The sequence below is a fragment of the Acinonyx jubatus genome, chromosome C1 (genome assembly GCF_027475565.1).
Source record: "Acinonyx jubatus isolate Ajub_Pintada_27869175 chromosome C1, VMU_Ajub_asm_v1.0, whole genome shotgun sequence".
Classification (NCBI taxonomy): Eukaryota; Metazoa; Chordata; class Mammalia; order Carnivora; family Felidae; genus Acinonyx; species Acinonyx jubatus.
The window spans coordinates 173,048,584-173,065,544 of NC_069381.1; the positions used below are offsets into that span (position 1 = coordinate 173,048,584).

At 37.8% G+C, this 16,961-nt stretch overlaps 1 protein-coding gene across 1 annotated transcript in view; it reads left to right on the plus strand.

Moving 5' to 3' along the window:
• The window catches only part of COL3A1 (collagen type III alpha 1 chain), a 40,801-nt gene extending 26,746 nt beyond the window's left edge, over window positions 1-14,055 (plus strand). The window contains exons 32-51 of the mRNA XM_015077648.3: window positions 208-261; window positions 1,993-2,046; window positions 2,133-2,186; window positions 2,883-2,936; window positions 3,512-3,619; window positions 4,056-4,109; window positions 4,336-4,389; window positions 4,565-4,726; window positions 4,841-4,948; window positions 5,869-5,976; window positions 7,130-7,183; window positions 7,279-7,386; window positions 7,818-7,871; window positions 8,251-8,358; window positions 8,658-8,711; window positions 8,808-8,915; window positions 9,778-10,075; window positions 11,139-11,326; window positions 11,964-12,206; window positions 12,959-14,055. Of these exons, the coding sequence (XP_014933134.1) occupies window positions 208-261; window positions 1,993-2,046; window positions 2,133-2,186; window positions 2,883-2,936; window positions 3,512-3,619; window positions 4,056-4,109; window positions 4,336-4,389; window positions 4,565-4,726; window positions 4,841-4,948; window positions 5,869-5,976; window positions 7,130-7,183; window positions 7,279-7,386; window positions 7,818-7,871; window positions 8,251-8,358; window positions 8,658-8,711; window positions 8,808-8,915; window positions 9,778-10,075; window positions 11,139-11,326; window positions 11,964-12,206; window positions 12,959-13,105 (2,172 nt within the window). The 3' untranslated portion in view covers window positions 13,106-14,055. The remainder of the gene's footprint in view (window positions 1-207; window positions 262-1,992; window positions 2,047-2,132; window positions 2,187-2,882; window positions 2,937-3,511; window positions 3,620-4,055; window positions 4,110-4,335; window positions 4,390-4,564; window positions 4,727-4,840; window positions 4,949-5,868; window positions 5,977-7,129; window positions 7,184-7,278; window positions 7,387-7,817; window positions 7,872-8,250; window positions 8,359-8,657; window positions 8,712-8,807; window positions 8,916-9,777; window positions 10,076-11,138; window positions 11,327-11,963; window positions 12,207-12,958) is intronic.
• The last annotated feature ends 2,906 nt before the right edge of the window (window positions 14,056-16,961 follow it).

Here is a 16,961-nt window from a genome sequence, read left to right on the forward strand (position 1 = left end):
AGGAAAGAAGCATTGTTGTAAAGTAACCTCTTTTGAAAACTAATGTTACCGTTTTAATAGTAAATGAAAATTGAGATGTATTGCCAGGGCGACTATTAATCAGAACACCTACTATACATCACAGCAGACCTTAAGGGTTGCTCTTCTTCTTGACAGATTTTCATTGAGGATGCTTCTAATGGGATGACATTGGCTTTTATTTGACAGGGTGAACCAGGCAGTTCAGGTACTGATGGTGCTCCAGGGAAAGATGGTCCAAGGGTGAGTATTCGCACTGGGGGAAAATAAGATTTACCCGTATGTGACAAGGAATCGTTCCTCTCCTCAACCTATATTTGCTCTAAGAACTCATCATGATAACTTATACCATGTTTTGCCATTTTCTGGCCATTAGGAAGGCCCAAATGACTTGACTGTTAAAATTCCTGTTTTATATCTATCATTAGCTGATAGTTCAATAGTGACCTGAGAATAGAAAAATCTCAAAATTGTGATAAAGGTTACTTACAAACTAAAGTCATAGTGACTCACTAAAATCCAAGATAATCAATACTGCTCATGATTTTATGAAAATTATAATTATGTGGTATAGTCATACCATGGAATACTACTTAGCAATAAAAGGAATGAACTAGTCATCCATGCAACAACTTATACAGACCTCAAGGACACCATGGTGAGTGAAAAAAAGCCAACCGCAAATGGATACACGCTATGTGATTCCATCCATGTAACACTAATGAAATAACATAATTAGTGATTGCCAGCAGTTAAGAATAGGGGAGAGGAAGATGGGTGTGACTAAAAGAGGTGATGTGAGGGAGTTTTGCAGTGATGGTACGTTTGAGTATCTTGATTATGGTGGTAGTCGTATAAGGCTGCACTTCATAAAGTTGTGTAGAGCTTAGGCACACCCACCCTCACAAGTGAGTGCATATAAAACTGCTGAAACCTGGGGGCGCCTGGGTGGCTCAGCCGGTTGAGCGTCCGACTTCAGCTCAGGTCATGATCTCACCACTTGTGGGTTCGAGCCCTGCGTCAGACTCTGTGCTGACAGCTCAGAGCCTGGAGCCTGCTTCAGATTCTGTGTCCCGCTCTCTCTCTGCCCCTCCCTCGCTCATGATCTGTCCCTCTCTCACACACAAATAAATAAAACATTAAAAAAAAAACTGCTGAAACCTGAATAAGCTCTATAGATCATACCAACATCAGTTTCTTGGTTTTGATATTGTATGATGATTGTGTAAGATGTTAACATTGAGGGATGCTGGGAGACAAGTGCACAGGATTTTCCTGTAAATTCTTTTGCAACCTCCCAGGAATCTATAACTACTTCAAAATCAGGGTTAAAAACAAACAAAATGAAAAAAAAAGTTACCATCAATTATATTCACATTAGCAAACACATTGTAGAAGACTGCAGCAAATAAGCACGATAATTAAGTCATTACATAGATGTTACATTTACTATAGTTGCCTTAAAGAAGTTCATAAAAATTTCACTTTTAATAGACTTGGGTAAACCATCATCCAATTAAGAAAAAACTAGTGTCTCATTTATGTAACATGAGTAAAACTTCAATATTTGAAAATGTCAATCTGAAAACTTTAATATGTGTATTTATACTCTGAGTAGTTAAATTAAACATTTTGGATTATCAAGCAGTTGTATAAGGCAATGTACCTTACTTTTAAAAAGAGATTACTGTAAGATCTTACAGCACATCATTTATCTTCTGCAGTGGAAAGAAAAATGAATCAATAAATGGTCACTGAATCTTACAGTCTTTTAGAGGCATCTCCAGAGAATCTTATATTTATTAAGGTCTGCAGTATTTACACTCCAAGTGAAGCATATCATTGGAGTCATAAAAAAAGTCCTACTATCTAGTTCGGTAGATGAATGTTATGTCTATATTCTCTCTGTTTGATTAACAGGAAAAAGGATGCTTTTTATCTTTAAAATTAAAAATGTATTTCTATTTTCTCCAGGGTCCTACTGGTCCCATTGGTCCTCCTGGCCCAGCTGGCCAGCCTGGAGATAAGGTAACACTTAATACTTCCTATAAACAAAAAGAAAATATCCTTGGCTTTTTGGATGCAAGGCAATATTTTTTCCCTCTTGTTTTCAGGGTGAAGGTGGTGCCCCTGGACTTCCGGGTATAGCTGGTCCTCGTGGTGGCCCCGTAAGTGTTAAAGACATCTTCAGTGTGCTTGTTAACCCCACACGGGCAGGCAGCTATGTGGGCTTGCTTCTTTGGCAATTCTGCCCCGGGCCCCTGAATCTCAACAGTGGGATACCGTTTTCTTAGGAATCATACGACATGCCAAGGAAGGCCAAAGTCCTTAAATCTAAAATTCACAAGAGACAGTTTTAAATCACACTTTCTCTCCGAAATAATCCTGGAAAAAATATAAAAAACTCGCAAGTAATATACATTTGTAAATAAGTATTTCTCAAGCCTACAGGATTGTTGCCTGAGGCACCTTCTAGATCTAAAATTCTCTACCTTCAGAGTTTGCAACTCAGGACAGATATATACTAAATGGTTTTAATTAATTAATCGATTTATCAATTAACTCTTTTACTACATTTTTAAATACTTCCATTGTTTAGAAGTTCTGTGATTACACTTCAAAATTCTCAAATTATTTTTCTTGCAAATAGTAGAACAATCAGAGGCAGAAAGAATCCAAGGTTTTGGTGTTGTCCACTCCTAATGTTGTTGAGAAATGGAAAAGTCTTCACAAGTTAAACCATGTCAGCTAGCTTGGCATACTTCCTGCTTGAAGGAAAGATAAGATGATACAGAGGGTGATATAGCATTGTCCCTTTGGAAAGATGTCTTCACTGTGACCAATGAGAATATTTTTCACTTCAGGGTGAGAGAGGTGAACATGGGCCTCCAGGACCTGCTGGCTTCCCTGGTGCTCCTGTAAGTATGAACACATATGAGTCACACAGCCCAGAATCACTCTCTTGCTGGAAAACACACGTTTGAATCTGGATTCTAGTCAAGCCTCAGCTGGTCCTTCCCTATAGCGTTATTTTGCCCACCCCTTTTTGTTTTTTGCTTCATTCATACTTTTTAAAAGATGGAAATAAAAATACCTTCCCTGCCTTTATGCCTCATCAAGGAGGCTCCCAAGATACCCTAGATTTTAAAACACTCTGAAAATTTTTAAAGTTATTCTATTATAAAATGATACTAATTAAAATTCGCTCTAAACCTTATCTTTCTCAAATGAATTTAGGGGTGCTTATTTATAAAGCATAATCCTTAGAAAGACTTTCTCCCTTAGGACAAATAACATACATCTTAACATTTTCTTGATACTTTTATCATGGAAGTATTTTGATCGGCTTTGTTTTGCCATGTCTTCAAAAAACCTTCTCTTCCAATTCTATTTCACCATCTCTTCCAATTCTATTTTCTGAAGAAAGAGTATGATAGGCCAAGTGTATTGTGAAGGGTGTCAGCTCACAAGTGCTTGTCATTTCTGAATGCAGGGACAGAATGGTGAGCCCGGTGCTAAAGGAGAAAGAGGTGCTCCTGGTGAGAAAGGTGAAGGAGGCCCCCCTGGAGTCGCAGGGCCCCCCGGAGGTTCTGGGCCCGCTGTGAGTATTCTCCTTCAGTGAGCTTTTGAATAGAAAACCCTCAGGTTCCTGGATAGTCTAATACTTCGTACTGAAGGAGATTCTCATGGTGACAAGCTTATAGTCTTCCTTGGAATATAGTTCGGAGTTTGAAGCTTGGCTCCAACAGCCTCAATCAAGTTGCTTTAACCACCTCGTGGTTACTGTCTTGTTGATTTGCGTTTGTTTGTTCATTTGTAGGTCTGCTGTAGCTTTTTTCCACAGTTTTATGTAGATATAATTGACAAATAGCAATGTGCCAGTTTAAGGTGTACCACGCAATGATTTGATACGGGTTCACGCTGCAAAATGATTATCATTATAAGTAGAGTTAGTGTTTTTCAAAGACCTAATGCTTCTGTGAAATTTTGATTTTGGTGCTATTCTGATCAACCGTGTCTACCTCTATTCCATATAGGGTCCCCCTGGTCCCCAGGGTGTCAAAGGTGAACGTGGCAGTCCTGGTGGTCCCGTAAGTATTGATTCTCTTAAACTGGCATTCTCTAAATTCTTATTGAAAAGCAAGAATTAATATCAATCTGTACAAAAACTGCATTGAAAGCACTAGATCCCTGTAGAGGGTGTAAAAACTATAATGCAGAACCTAGCACGTTTCTCACACTTGATATTTGTTTTTAGCAGTTTGTTAGTCATTCTCCTTAACTTCTGAAATTCACAAACATATTCTCATTTCCCAGGGTGCTGCTGGCTTCCCCGGTGGTCGTGGTCCTCCTGGTCCTCCTGGTAATAATGTAAGTATTTTTTAAAATATTTTTTCTTCATTCCATGAAGAACATTCATATATGCCCAGAATGAGAAACCTACCCTTTGTGACTTTTCTGTATTAAGTCCCATATAAAATGTGAGAGGGAAGACAAATCCACTTTTTCATTAGAAAATACTCAAGTTTCAAAATTTTCTTTGTAGGGGAACCCAGGCCCCCCAGGCCCCAGCGGTACTCCAGGCAAGGATGGGCCCCCTGGTCCACCTGGTAGCAGTGGTGCTCCTGGAAGCCCTGGAGTGTCTGGACCCAAAGGTGATGCTGGCCAGCCTGGTGAGAAGGGATCTCCTGGCGCCCAGGGCCCCCCGGTGAGTGGTTTCGTTGCTTTCTTGATTGAAAATACTGTTTTCTTTGTAATGACGAATTCAGTAGAGGAAAACATAGTCACACAAAGAACTAAGGCTTTATTATTTGCTCAACAGGGAGCTCCAGGCCCACTTGGCATTGCCGGGATTACGGGAGCTAGGGGTCTTGCAGGACCACCAGGCATACCAGGTCCCAGGGGAAGCCCAGGCCCGCAGGGTGTCAAGGTGAGTGTGGCCATCTCTCACGCGACTCTGGTTTCCTTTGGTAGCCTTTGGAGATTGCTTAACCATAATAAGTATGTAATGAGCAAATTTTCCTCTCATAGAAGCAAATTCTTGATCTTTTCATATTATTAAAAGGCTGCAGAACACAAAAACAACACACATCATAGGGCAGCCTTGAACGTAAACACAAATAAGTTGATATCACAGAAAATATCTTGCCATCTTAAATACTTCTATCAGATTTGTGAGCATTCTTTCATTTGCTGACTGTCAGTTTTGAAGAGGGAAATAGTTTATACATCTATGAAAGCCTTTAATTAATACCATTTTTCCATCAACTCAATTTATTTTGCACTCCTAGTGCTTAGCATCTTAAATACCCATTTAAAAATGGGGTAATATAATTCAGTATTATTAGGGCTCACATTTTGACACTTTGAGTACCTCTTTAAGTAAAATGTCATATAATATTGTAATGAAGTTCAGATATAACATTTAAGCGGATTCAATTTATAAGAACATATCTGATAAATGTATATTCTTTAGATAGAGCAAATGTCCAAAATAACCTAATTCTAATGGTTGTTATAAACCTATAATTTCATGATGGTTAATCATTTTTTTCTTACAATGGTTATGTCTATTTATACATCTCATATTGGGATGTATTCTGAATAATATAACCATGTAATTACTTAGCTGTTTGGTATCCAGAGTCACTGGGCAATGTGGAAAATGCAGGAAACTTGCTTCCCCACGGCTTTTCCTCAATGGTGGGGATAGTTTTAGGAAAAAAATCAATAGAATTTTAATAAAACAAAGTTTTTCCTTGAAAAATAAGGACATCTCATAACATTATATTGATTGATTGCTTAAGATAAAATAAGAAAACAAAATGTCTTTGATTTCTTTGTGCACAGGGTGAAAGTGGGAAACCAGGATCTCCTGGGCACAATGGAGAACGTGGTGCTCCTGGACCCCAGGGTCTTCCTGGTCTGGCTGGTGCAGCTGGTGAACCTGGAAGGGATGTAAGTGCTAACTCTTAGTAAATATCCAATTATCCAGATAGTATTTGGCAATCTATTTAAGCAAGGGTCGAATTGTGCCTTAATGTCTAAGAGTGTAAATATTGCCAAATTCCAGAGTTCTCCTTTCCTTAATAACAATATAACCTTTCTATTACAATTTAGAATAATCTTAAATGCTCATGTTCATTAATATTTACCTGATGAATGATCATTAATGTAGAAGCATATGAATGCTAGCCAAATAAAGAAACAAGTTGAGGATGGGGAGACCCCAATTTACAGCATCCCTCCTGTGTGAAAACGTGCTGCGTGTTATCCGTGATTAAGGCTCTTCTTAAATTGTAGATTTCCATTATCAGCTTAAATTACTATTTCTCAAGCTTTTTAAAACCAATTTATTTATTTTGAGAGAAAGAGAGAGAGAGAGAGAGAGAGAATGTGGGTGAGGAGGGACAGAGAGAGAAAGTGAGAGAGAGAATCCCAAGCAAGCTCTGCACTTGTCAGCGCAGAGCCTGATGCAGGGCTTGAACTCACAAACCATGGGATCATGACCTGAGCTACAATCAAAAGTCAGATATTTAACCGACTGAGCCACACAGGTACATCAGCTTCTGAAGCTTTCTCTATTATCTCTTTCCTAGGGATCCCTTTTAGACATTTTTTTCCTTAATCACTTCTCCCCTTCTCATCTGTGAAATTTTAGTGACATAGGTATACTGCTTATCTATTTACACATTGTGACCCTTTGAAGCGTCATAGCCATTGGAATATCTAAGATTTTTCAGTCCTAAGCAAGAACCAGGTTTAAAACAAATGTTTTTTACTGTTTATTCAGTCTTGAGAGACAGAGAGAGAAAGAGGGTGAGCGGGGGATTGGCAGAGAGAGAGGGAGACACAGAATCCGAAGCAGGGTCCAGGCTCTGAGCTGTCAGCACAGCGCTCAGTGTGGGGATGAACTCATGGACCTTGAGATCATGACCTGAGTCGAAGTGGACCACTTAACCGACTGAGCCACCCAAGCACCCTGCTGGGAACTAGTTTTTATGCTCTTTGGATGCTGTTGCTACCATTGAGAATACATGGCTTGGATAGTTTGAATGGTTCCAAAGAGTTTGATTTCTTTTCTCCTTTTTTTGTTTTTTTTTTAAATCAGGGAAACCCAGGATCAGATGGTCTGCCAGGCCGAGATGGAGCTCCTGGTGGCAAGGTATAATAAACCCATAACCCAGGTAATCCAAGTTCGTGTACTTAAAGCAATAACTACTGATCATATTTATTTGGGGTCTGTGAATTTGTCCTCAGGGTGACCGTGGAGAAAACGGCTCTCCTGGTCCTCCTGGTGCTCCTGGTCATCCAGGCCCACCTGGCCCCGTCGGTCCGGCTGGAAAGAATGGTGACAGAGGAGAAACCGTGAGTTCTAATGAGGACTCTCTTTCTTTGCTTACCTCCTTTCCTCCAGATCTGCCAACCAAACGACCTACTATCATTCATTTTAGTTTTTATCCTAGTTGTTCCTTAGGTAACTGTGGTAATAAAGGTGTCTGATAAGTTTCTGGCAGTAGTCAATGAGGAATTCATTAGTAAATTCACAGCAGCTTTAATCAGACCAATTGTATATTCACTGGGTGAATGCAAGGCTGAATTAACAAGCCTTTCTTGGATTTCCTGTTTGGAGCCCTTGGTAAAGATATACATAGGGAAAGCTCTTTGAAGGAGAAAATGGCACTAACTTTCAATGCTAGTGTGCATACTATTCTTCCATCACTGTGAAACTATTCACTTTTAAAGGAAACAAAACCTATATCAATTAACAATTCCCTGTGTGTTTGGTTTTATTTCAGGGCCCTGCTGGTCCTTCTGGGGCTCCAGGTCCTGCTGGCTCCCGAGGTGCTCCTGTGAGTTGTTTTTTTTTTTTTTTTAACTCATTCCACGGTATAAGAAGTGTTCTATTTTCCAGCCTGTTCAGAAAAGGAGATGACAAAACACGCCACTATGGGACAGAATTTTAAGTTTCCTTTCATGATACAGAAAGCAGTTCAGGATCTAAAAGTTTCTTGGGGCCAAGGACTTATATATCAGACACTGGAGTTTCATGCCATTATCCATCCAGAAATGAAAGTTACAAGAACAATCTTTATTGTTGCATGTATGCAGTGTCGATGGGATCTGTAGCTAATAGAATGTCATCAAATAGACTTAATTGCTATAAATTCTGTTTTGTTTTACTAACATGTGTGTGTGTTTATGACCTTAATTTGAAATGTGTTTGTAAAGGGTCCCCAAGGCCCACGTGGTGACAAAGGTGAAACAGGTGAACGTGGTTCTAATGGCATCAAAGGACATCGAGGATTCCCTGGTAATCCAGGAGCCCCAGGTGCTCCAGTAAGTGCATCCATTTTGTTAGAAAATCCCCTTCGGTGTGTGTTAACTGATGAGATAGGCAAATGGTAGAGACCAAAAGTAGAAAAATGCCCATCTTTAAGAGAAGATGCTAACAGAGAGGTGAGAAAGGGTTCAAGGGCTTATCTGAAATAGTAGTTGGCATGAGACAGTGGGAAGATTAAGGAAAGAGAAAATCATATTCCACCATGATCCCCATGTTTCTTGATTTGATCTTGAGTGTACAGTTTCATAAATCTTTCAGAAGTCTTCATTTATATCCACCCTTCTCTTCCTTGCAGGGTCCTGCTGGTCACCAAGGTGCAGTTGGTAGTCCAGGACCCGCAGGCCCCAGAGTAAGTGCCACAGAATGATATTGGAAAATCAGTGTTTTTAAAATGTTAGCACTGGAGAAAGATATTCTAGCACTGTGATATCATGACATTTTTTAGGGACCTGTTGGACCCAGTGGGCCCCCTGGCAAAGATGGAACAAGTGGACATCCAGGTCCCATTGGACCCCCGGGGCCTCGAGGTAACAGAGGTGAAAGAGGATCTGAGGTAAGACACCTCTTACAAATATGTGCATTTAATGTGCTGCAATCTTCATATTTTCAGAAACACTTCGCGAGACTTTAAAACTGAGAGAGTGAGTTAAACACAATGTAAGCATCCAGTTTAATTTAGAAAATGAGCAATGGCTTTAAGACATTCTCTACCGCATTAAGACTTTCTCCAGCACACGATAGCCACAAGAGAAAAAACCTTTTTGCAGTTTGATCGGAGAGCAGTTGTATCAGAATAAAGGCAAAAGCCCAAGTAACCAAATGAACTCTGCCAGTGTTGATTTCACACTAGAGATCTCACAATCACGATTATCATAATAATTTGCAAGCGTGTGGTACATCTCACTTCTCAAACAGCTTCCATGACTCCTGTTTTGCTACTGGTACCGTCATTCCTACTGCCTTCCTATCCTACATCTTTGGCATAAGTGGAATGAAACCCTTATCCCCCCAAGTTAACACATGTGGTAATTGAAACACAAATAAGTCATCAGCCCAAAGACACAAAGTTAATGACAAATCCCGGGGCAGAATCTAGGTTTCTGGTCATAAGTCCTCTGTCATGTCAGAATTAGAGTTGTTTACATCATTTATTCAGAAGGAAACATGATTGAGTAAAATTTGTGCTCTAACTCCACTGATTCGTATATAGGGGAGCACAATAAATTTCATGGTAACAAATTGAATGTATTATAATTCGGTTATCATTTGATTATAAAACAATTCAAATAAATCTTTCTTAAAATAATTTTGATGACATAACATGACTGTTTTTAATGCATTTTATTGGCCTAACAACATGTTCGTTCAGCAAAGACCAAGTACACCTCAATGATGCCTGTTCTTACCCGTCCTAGGGCTCCCCAGGTCACCCAGGACAACCGGGTCCTCCTGGACCTCCTGGTGCCCCTGGTCCATGCTGTGGTGCTGGTGGGGGTGTTGCCTTCGCTGGTATTGGAGGTGAAAAAGCTGGCGGATTTGCCCCATATTATGGAGATGAACCAATGGATTTCAAAATCAACACCGAGGAGATTATGACCTCACTCAAATCAGTCAATGGACAGATAGAGAGCCTCATTAGTCCTGATGGGTCCCGTAAACACCCGGCTCGGAACTGCCGAGACCTGAAGTTCTGCCATCCTGAACTCCAGAGTGGTATGTTGGGGAGTCTTTTGTATTCATGGCAACAGGACTCCAGAGAAAGCTGCTTATATTAGAATTGGGGGAAAAGAAAACTTTCACTGAAAATAGAAAAAATTTTATAGCCAAAACAGTACTTAAAGAATGTTAGTTGAATTGAAACTGCTTGATATTTTAAGAAAATAGAAACTGAAGGTGTACTTTGGCTGTAACATAAATGCCTTCAAAATATTCCAAACGTAGGAAAATTTAAAGACAGTTTTGTAGAAATTTTAATGTAAGTCATAGTTTGGTATGTTTCTGCATATCATTCCAAAGTTATTTGAATGATAAAGCACATATATCACAGTGTTTTCAGGATAAAATTTATATAGCTTGATAACAGACATCATCTGCAATTTAATTTTGCAGTATTTATTTAATGCAATTAATTTTTAATAAATCTAATTATTAGATTTTTCATGTTAAGAAACAATGAAATGAAAAATCTGAGACTTATATAAAATAAAATCAAATATTGTAATATTGTAAGGTTTTGCATATATTGGGTTAATTCTTTCTGAGAGACAAAGATTATTTCAGGCTTTCAAGTATCTCGGCAATGGAACATTGTCTTTGTTAGGAGTCATTTCTGAAAATTACTTAAAATAGAGACTAACCATCAGTGGGTTAAACCTACTGGCATAGATCTAGATTAGACCAAAAGCTTACATTAGTTAGTAAACCCACATTAAATAGATAATCATCTTAAAAGAGAGGGAAAGAGTTCAATAAATACAAAATACCAATCAAAATGTCTTGGCTTACTATATCATTATTTTTCAATATCAAGACGCTATATTGTACATCAGTGCTTTTTAATTATCATAGCTAACTCTTTACCTCAAGAATTTCAATCTAAAAGTTTCTATATTATATTGTACTACAAAATACAAATACATTAGCAAGTAACATTTTGCATGCCTTACCAGGTAAACAAACAAAATCATTCTGGCCCAAACTTCATTACTGGATTTCATAACCAATTCCCATTCTTGTGTGTGTGTGTGTGTGTGTGTGTGTGTGTGTGACTATTCAGGAGAATATTGGATTGATCCTAACCAAGGCTGCAAGTTGGATGCTATTAAAGTATTCTGTAATATGGAAACTGGGGAAACATGCATAAATGCCAGTCCTGTGAATGTTCCACGTAAGAACTGGTGGATAGATTCTGGTGCTGAGAAGAAACATGTTTGGTTTGGAGAAACCATGGATGGTGGTTTTCAGGTAATAAAGGATATTTTTTTTAACTAAATTATTCCTACTTACCTGACTTTTCTGGTTCCATCTACTTGTTTATCACAAAGCTAAGTTAGTTAATAAATACAAGAGCCCAAATGATTTTATGTATTCAGGTGACTAATTTTATAACCTTTATAACTTCTCTCCCAAAGTTAGGTTAGACTGAATTATGCTTTTTTAAATTTTAATTTTATTTTTTTAAAGTTACATCCAAATTAGCATATAGTGCAACAATGATTTCAGGAGTAGATTCCTTATTCTTGTATGCAACCCCCTTTCTTTCAATTCTTAACACCTTTTTTTACTCTAGCGTTATATGTTATACATGCAATTTTTATTTGCATGTATATAAAATTTGTATATAAAATTTTATATTTGTGTATAAAATTTGTATATAAAATTTGTATTTGTATATAAAATTTGTATTTGTATATAAAATATTTGTATTTAAAATTTGTATTTGTATTTAAAATTTTGTATTTAAAATATTTGTATATAAATATTCATTCATAAAATATACAAATAACCTACATTATAATGACCATATTATACTGCATGAATCCCTTGGGAATTACGGTTGCAACTAAGATATTCAAGCAGTTTTGTTTGTTACCTTCCACAGTTTAGCTATGGCAATCCTGACCTTCCTGAAGATGTCCTCGATGTCCAGCTGGCATTCCTCCGACTTCTCTCCAGCCGGGCCTCCCAAAACATCACGTATCACTGCAAGAATAGCATTGCATACATGGATCAGGCCAGTGGGAATGTAAAGAAAGCCCTGAGGCTGATGGGTTCAAATGAAGGTGAATTCAAGGCTGAAGGGAATAGCAAATTCACATACACAGTTCTGGAGGATGGTTGCACTGTAAGTAGTAACATTTTTATAAGCAAGGGTCACAATGATCTCAGCATTTTTAGTTTAATCATGCTATTTTGAAAAGCAGAAAGGAAAATAATGAGGGTGAACAAAAGATAGCATTTGGTGCAAGTCACATAGAATCTACTGATTCGTTGCAGGGAATGTTCAATACTACACAAAAAAATATATCTTCCCAACCTCCAGGTGAAATCAGTTGAAATGAAAGCAATTGAAATTTAAATCCATAATATAAACTTTATCAGATAATCTGGATGCTTACTATACATTCTGCATAATAGCCCTCATATGGACTCAAATCTAAAATCTCTGCTTTCTTCTCAATTTTCAAGGTTAACTTTAAATCTATTCTTTGTTTTTACCATTTATGACCAAAGGGAGAAAACACTTCTAGAATTACAAATTCCATTATGAGAGACCTATCCACTTCTAGTAAACCTGTCATCTACTTGGTAGCTGTGACCAGACAGAACCAGGCCTCCTGAGAATGCACTGGCCTGTAGCGATCTCTCTGCTGGGTTTTCTTTGAAGTTCTATAAGGCTTTTGATGAACAATATGGTTTATTATCTCGTATGATTATAGCTTTAAAATGGAACAGGTCTCATATGCATGGAAGATAACATGGCAAGTTAGCAATTCCCTTAGAGCAAACTATTTTTTTTTAACTTGGTCAGTCAGAGAAAGTGTCTGAGTAATTATAATGTCATAATCGCTTACATTGTTTTGCTCTTTTTTACAGAAACACACTGGGGAATGGGGCAAAACAGTCTTCGAATATCGAACACGCAAGGCCGTGAGATTACCTATTGTAGATATTGCACCCTATGATGTTGGTGGTCCTGATCAAGAATTTGGTGTGGACATTGGCCCCGTTTGCTTTTTATAAACCAAACTCTATCTGAAACCCCAGCAAAAAAATTCACACCCATATGTGTTCCTCTCGTTCTAACCTTGTCAACCAGTACAAGTGACCAACTCGATTCCAGTTATTTATTTCCAAAAGTTTTGGAAAAAGTATAATTTGGCAAAAAAGGATACTTTTTTTTTTTGCTGTTACACCAAATACAGTTCAAATGCTTTTTGTTCTATTTTTTTACCAATTCCAATTTCAAAATGTCTCAATGGTGCTATAATAAATAAACTTCAACACTCTTAAAATAACACTGTGTTACATTCTTTGAATCCTAGCCCATTTGCAGAGCAATGACTAGGCTTACCATTAAAAGATAACCTTTCTTTCTGAAATAGTCAAACATGAAATTAGGAAAGACCTCCCTGTTTCAACTACCTCAACCTGGTCAGAAATACAGATGAATTCTAGAAGTCCTGGAAGACGAGAAAAATTATATAAATCGGCAAAACTTATGAATTTCATTCATTCACTTCCCAAAAAAGTGATAGCATAAGAAAAAAGTATAGCATAAGAATTTAAGGAAATATTTTAAAATCCACATTTGAATCTTGGATACCAACTGCTTTTAAAGGTGCTTTTCTCTTTTCTTGTCATTGCTGAAACGATCAAGATTACTGATATTTGGGAAGGCTTTGAAGACACATATTATGGTGCTAATGTACTTTCACTTTAAAAACTCTAGGTCAGAGTTGTTGCCTTGCCTTCAAAACATAAATGCACACCATCTGTACATGTCTCCTGTCAAAAAGATTTATTGGCGTGTCTCTCTCTTGATCCTGTAAAAGTCAACAACAAGAAACAAATGAGGCTGCTGTTGTCACAGTAACACAGAGAATGTGTTGAAACTTAACTTTGTAAACTTGTATGTGGTTGTTGATCTTTTTTTCTTACAGACACCCATAATAAAATATCATAATAAAACACTCCTGGTTTTTGTCACTTTTCATAGCTACAAGAAATGCATGTGTACACTCATGAACTCTGGAGCATATTGAATTCTTTAAGCATACTTGAAAAAAGGCATATTGAATTCTAACTCTCTAGCTTAATAATGTAACGAGCTCAGGAATATGAGATAATAATCTCTGTTCAGAAGAGAGATAATGCTCAGTGGGGAATCTCGCAGATTTTTACATCAGATTTTTACATCAGTGAAACTCCTGGGGCATATTGAAAACTGAGGATGTTCTATTTGAGTCATCCTTGGAAATAATAACATTGTAAATTCGACGGTCCCCAAAGTGGGAGTAATCAAGAAGGAAGATGCTGGTAATTTAGCGGAAGAAAGCAGGGTCTGGCAAAACAGACGTTAATATTAAGAATAATTGGAGGTTGAGGCTTCTCTACCACATTTTTACTGCACACTGCCTCATTGCCCTCTTGAGTCAGGTCCTTTTCTACCACCAAATTCTTATTCTTTTAGTTACCATAAGTATAGTCTTGCACATTTGACTTTATAGTTTGAAGTTTGCTTAGTCTATATGATTTATTTATTTAAAATTTTTTTTTAATGTTTATTCATTTTGAGAGAGAGTAGGGACAGAGAAAGAGGGAGACAGAATCCCAAGCAGGTTCTTCACTGTCAATGCAGAGCCAAATATGGGGCTTGAACCCACGAATCGTGCATATATATATATATATATTTTGTGTGTGTGTGTGTGACAAAGAGACAGAGACCGAGAGAGAGAGACAGAGAGAAAGCTGAGTTTGCATTATGCATTAAAATTAAATGATGTGGAGTTTTAAATTTAGGCATCTTCGAAGCCAGAAATATTTGGCTAAGTCTTCTTCACATTGCATCACTCTGGCATTGACTCTCCTCCCTCTTTTATTTATAAGGATTCTTGTAATTACACTGGGTGCAACTTTGACAATTTCTGATAATCTCCCCATCTCAGGGTCAGTTGATTAGCAACCTTAATTCCATCTGCAGCCTTATGCCCAAAATAGCATCTAATGTGCAGTGCTATGATGGTTTCACCAGGCTGCTTTTGGGGTGTGATTTTGAATACGGCACTGAATGTCAGCATTCTCTTCATTTCTGTTTATTTATGAGCCTGGCTTCTATAGCTTTCTCTGAATTTCCTTGAACTTTGGACAAAATCTATAAATTACATTTCTACTTAAAACAACCAAGTTGATTTAGGTTGTTTGTAACAAAGAACCCCGACTAGGTCAGCAATTGATAACAGCGGTGATGGTGGTGAACAGAAATTCAGGAAAATGGAAAAACTCTGGGATCAAATGTTTGAGCTGGTTAGGGGTAAATATAGGAAAATCCAATGTGAATGCAGAGATGAGAACTTGGCAGCCTAGGGAGATAAGACTCACATCTGTCATCACCAGGAATAATTTGCACTTTGAAGCTAAGGCTGAAGAGGATGAATGACATCTGCTACACAGCAGGACACTTAAATTTCATGAGAAATTGCAGTCCTGCAAGTGGGTGTGTCTGCTTTATTGGTGATGCACAGGAAGAGAATGACAAGTTCAAACCCCTAACTTCTTGGCTCAAGGTGCAGGAGGAAAGTTTTGGCCTTTGTCTGACTGTGCTGAAATAAGTATATAAATGTGAAAAAACACATTTTAAAACTCATCTATTTGCACAGGTTTGAGATTACCAAAAAGCAAATATAAACCTTAATTTTGCAGATCCGCAAACTTCAACATAAATCTAAATGGATTTTCAAATTCCTTGTTTGACTGATACATAAGTGGGAAATAATAGGACCCAAAAATCCGCATGGGATTTTTGAAAGAACTCTCTTCAAATATTCCTGTTTCATATTAAATTACTCTAACCATGTAAAATAGGACCCTTTCTTTTCTGCCTGGGAATGTTTTTGCCTTTCTTGAGATGAAAAGATGTCTAGAAGAGAACAATTCTTCCCATGCTTCACTCCCAGCACCGCTTATTGTCTACAGATTTATAAATAAAGCCAGATCCCAGAATGCATTGAGGAGCAATTATAACAACTAAAAAGTCAATCTCAGGAGGAGGCTTACACATAAAAAGAAGGAAAAAATGTATTTAAACCATTTGTTCTAAAATCTGGACAATATGTGTGGAAGTGGGTTCTGAGGTACTAGACAAAGAAGAATTGTGCAATTCAGATTCGACAAAATGTACCAATATGTGAAAGTGAACAGAAAATTCTAGGTTATAATTATTAACATGGTTGGTTGACTGAACCAGGCCTCTAAGGCAGCCCAAATTAAATGAACAAAATGATTCGAGACATCGCAAAATTCCTACCAGATGGAGAATTAAAGAACTTAAGATAGAAATGTTGGAATGGCTTATCCTATGTGAGACAAGATATACCTTCTAACTGTAGTCTCAGGATGGACCACCAAGATCTCGAGAGAGACACAGTGAAGTATTGCCAGTGCTTTTGAAAACCTCCCCGTAAGTGTGTCTTTAGTCTGGAGATGGAAGTGGAAAACAGACTAGCTGAAATAAACTCCTTGCTTCAGTGGAGATGACAGGAGTGAGCAAAGACCAAAGAGCATCTCTAGATCTCACCAGATCACCAGAAACAAAGTGAGAATAACTGTTGAAAGCTGTTAAGAGACAATAGGGTTAGAATGGTTAAAAAAAAAAAAAGCCTAACTGTGAAATATAATATCTTTGGGGATGAGCAATTGATAAAGGGCCTACTATTTGGGCCCTATTAAATGGGCTGACTGTGAGAGCTGGGCTTAGTTTTTTCTAAACAATAATGACAAAAAATTCCAGTGCAGCCCAGGTAGAAAGAGAGCTTGGTTGAACAATCATGTAAGACATGACTTTCCACCCAGTTTCCAGACCATGAGACACTTCATACAG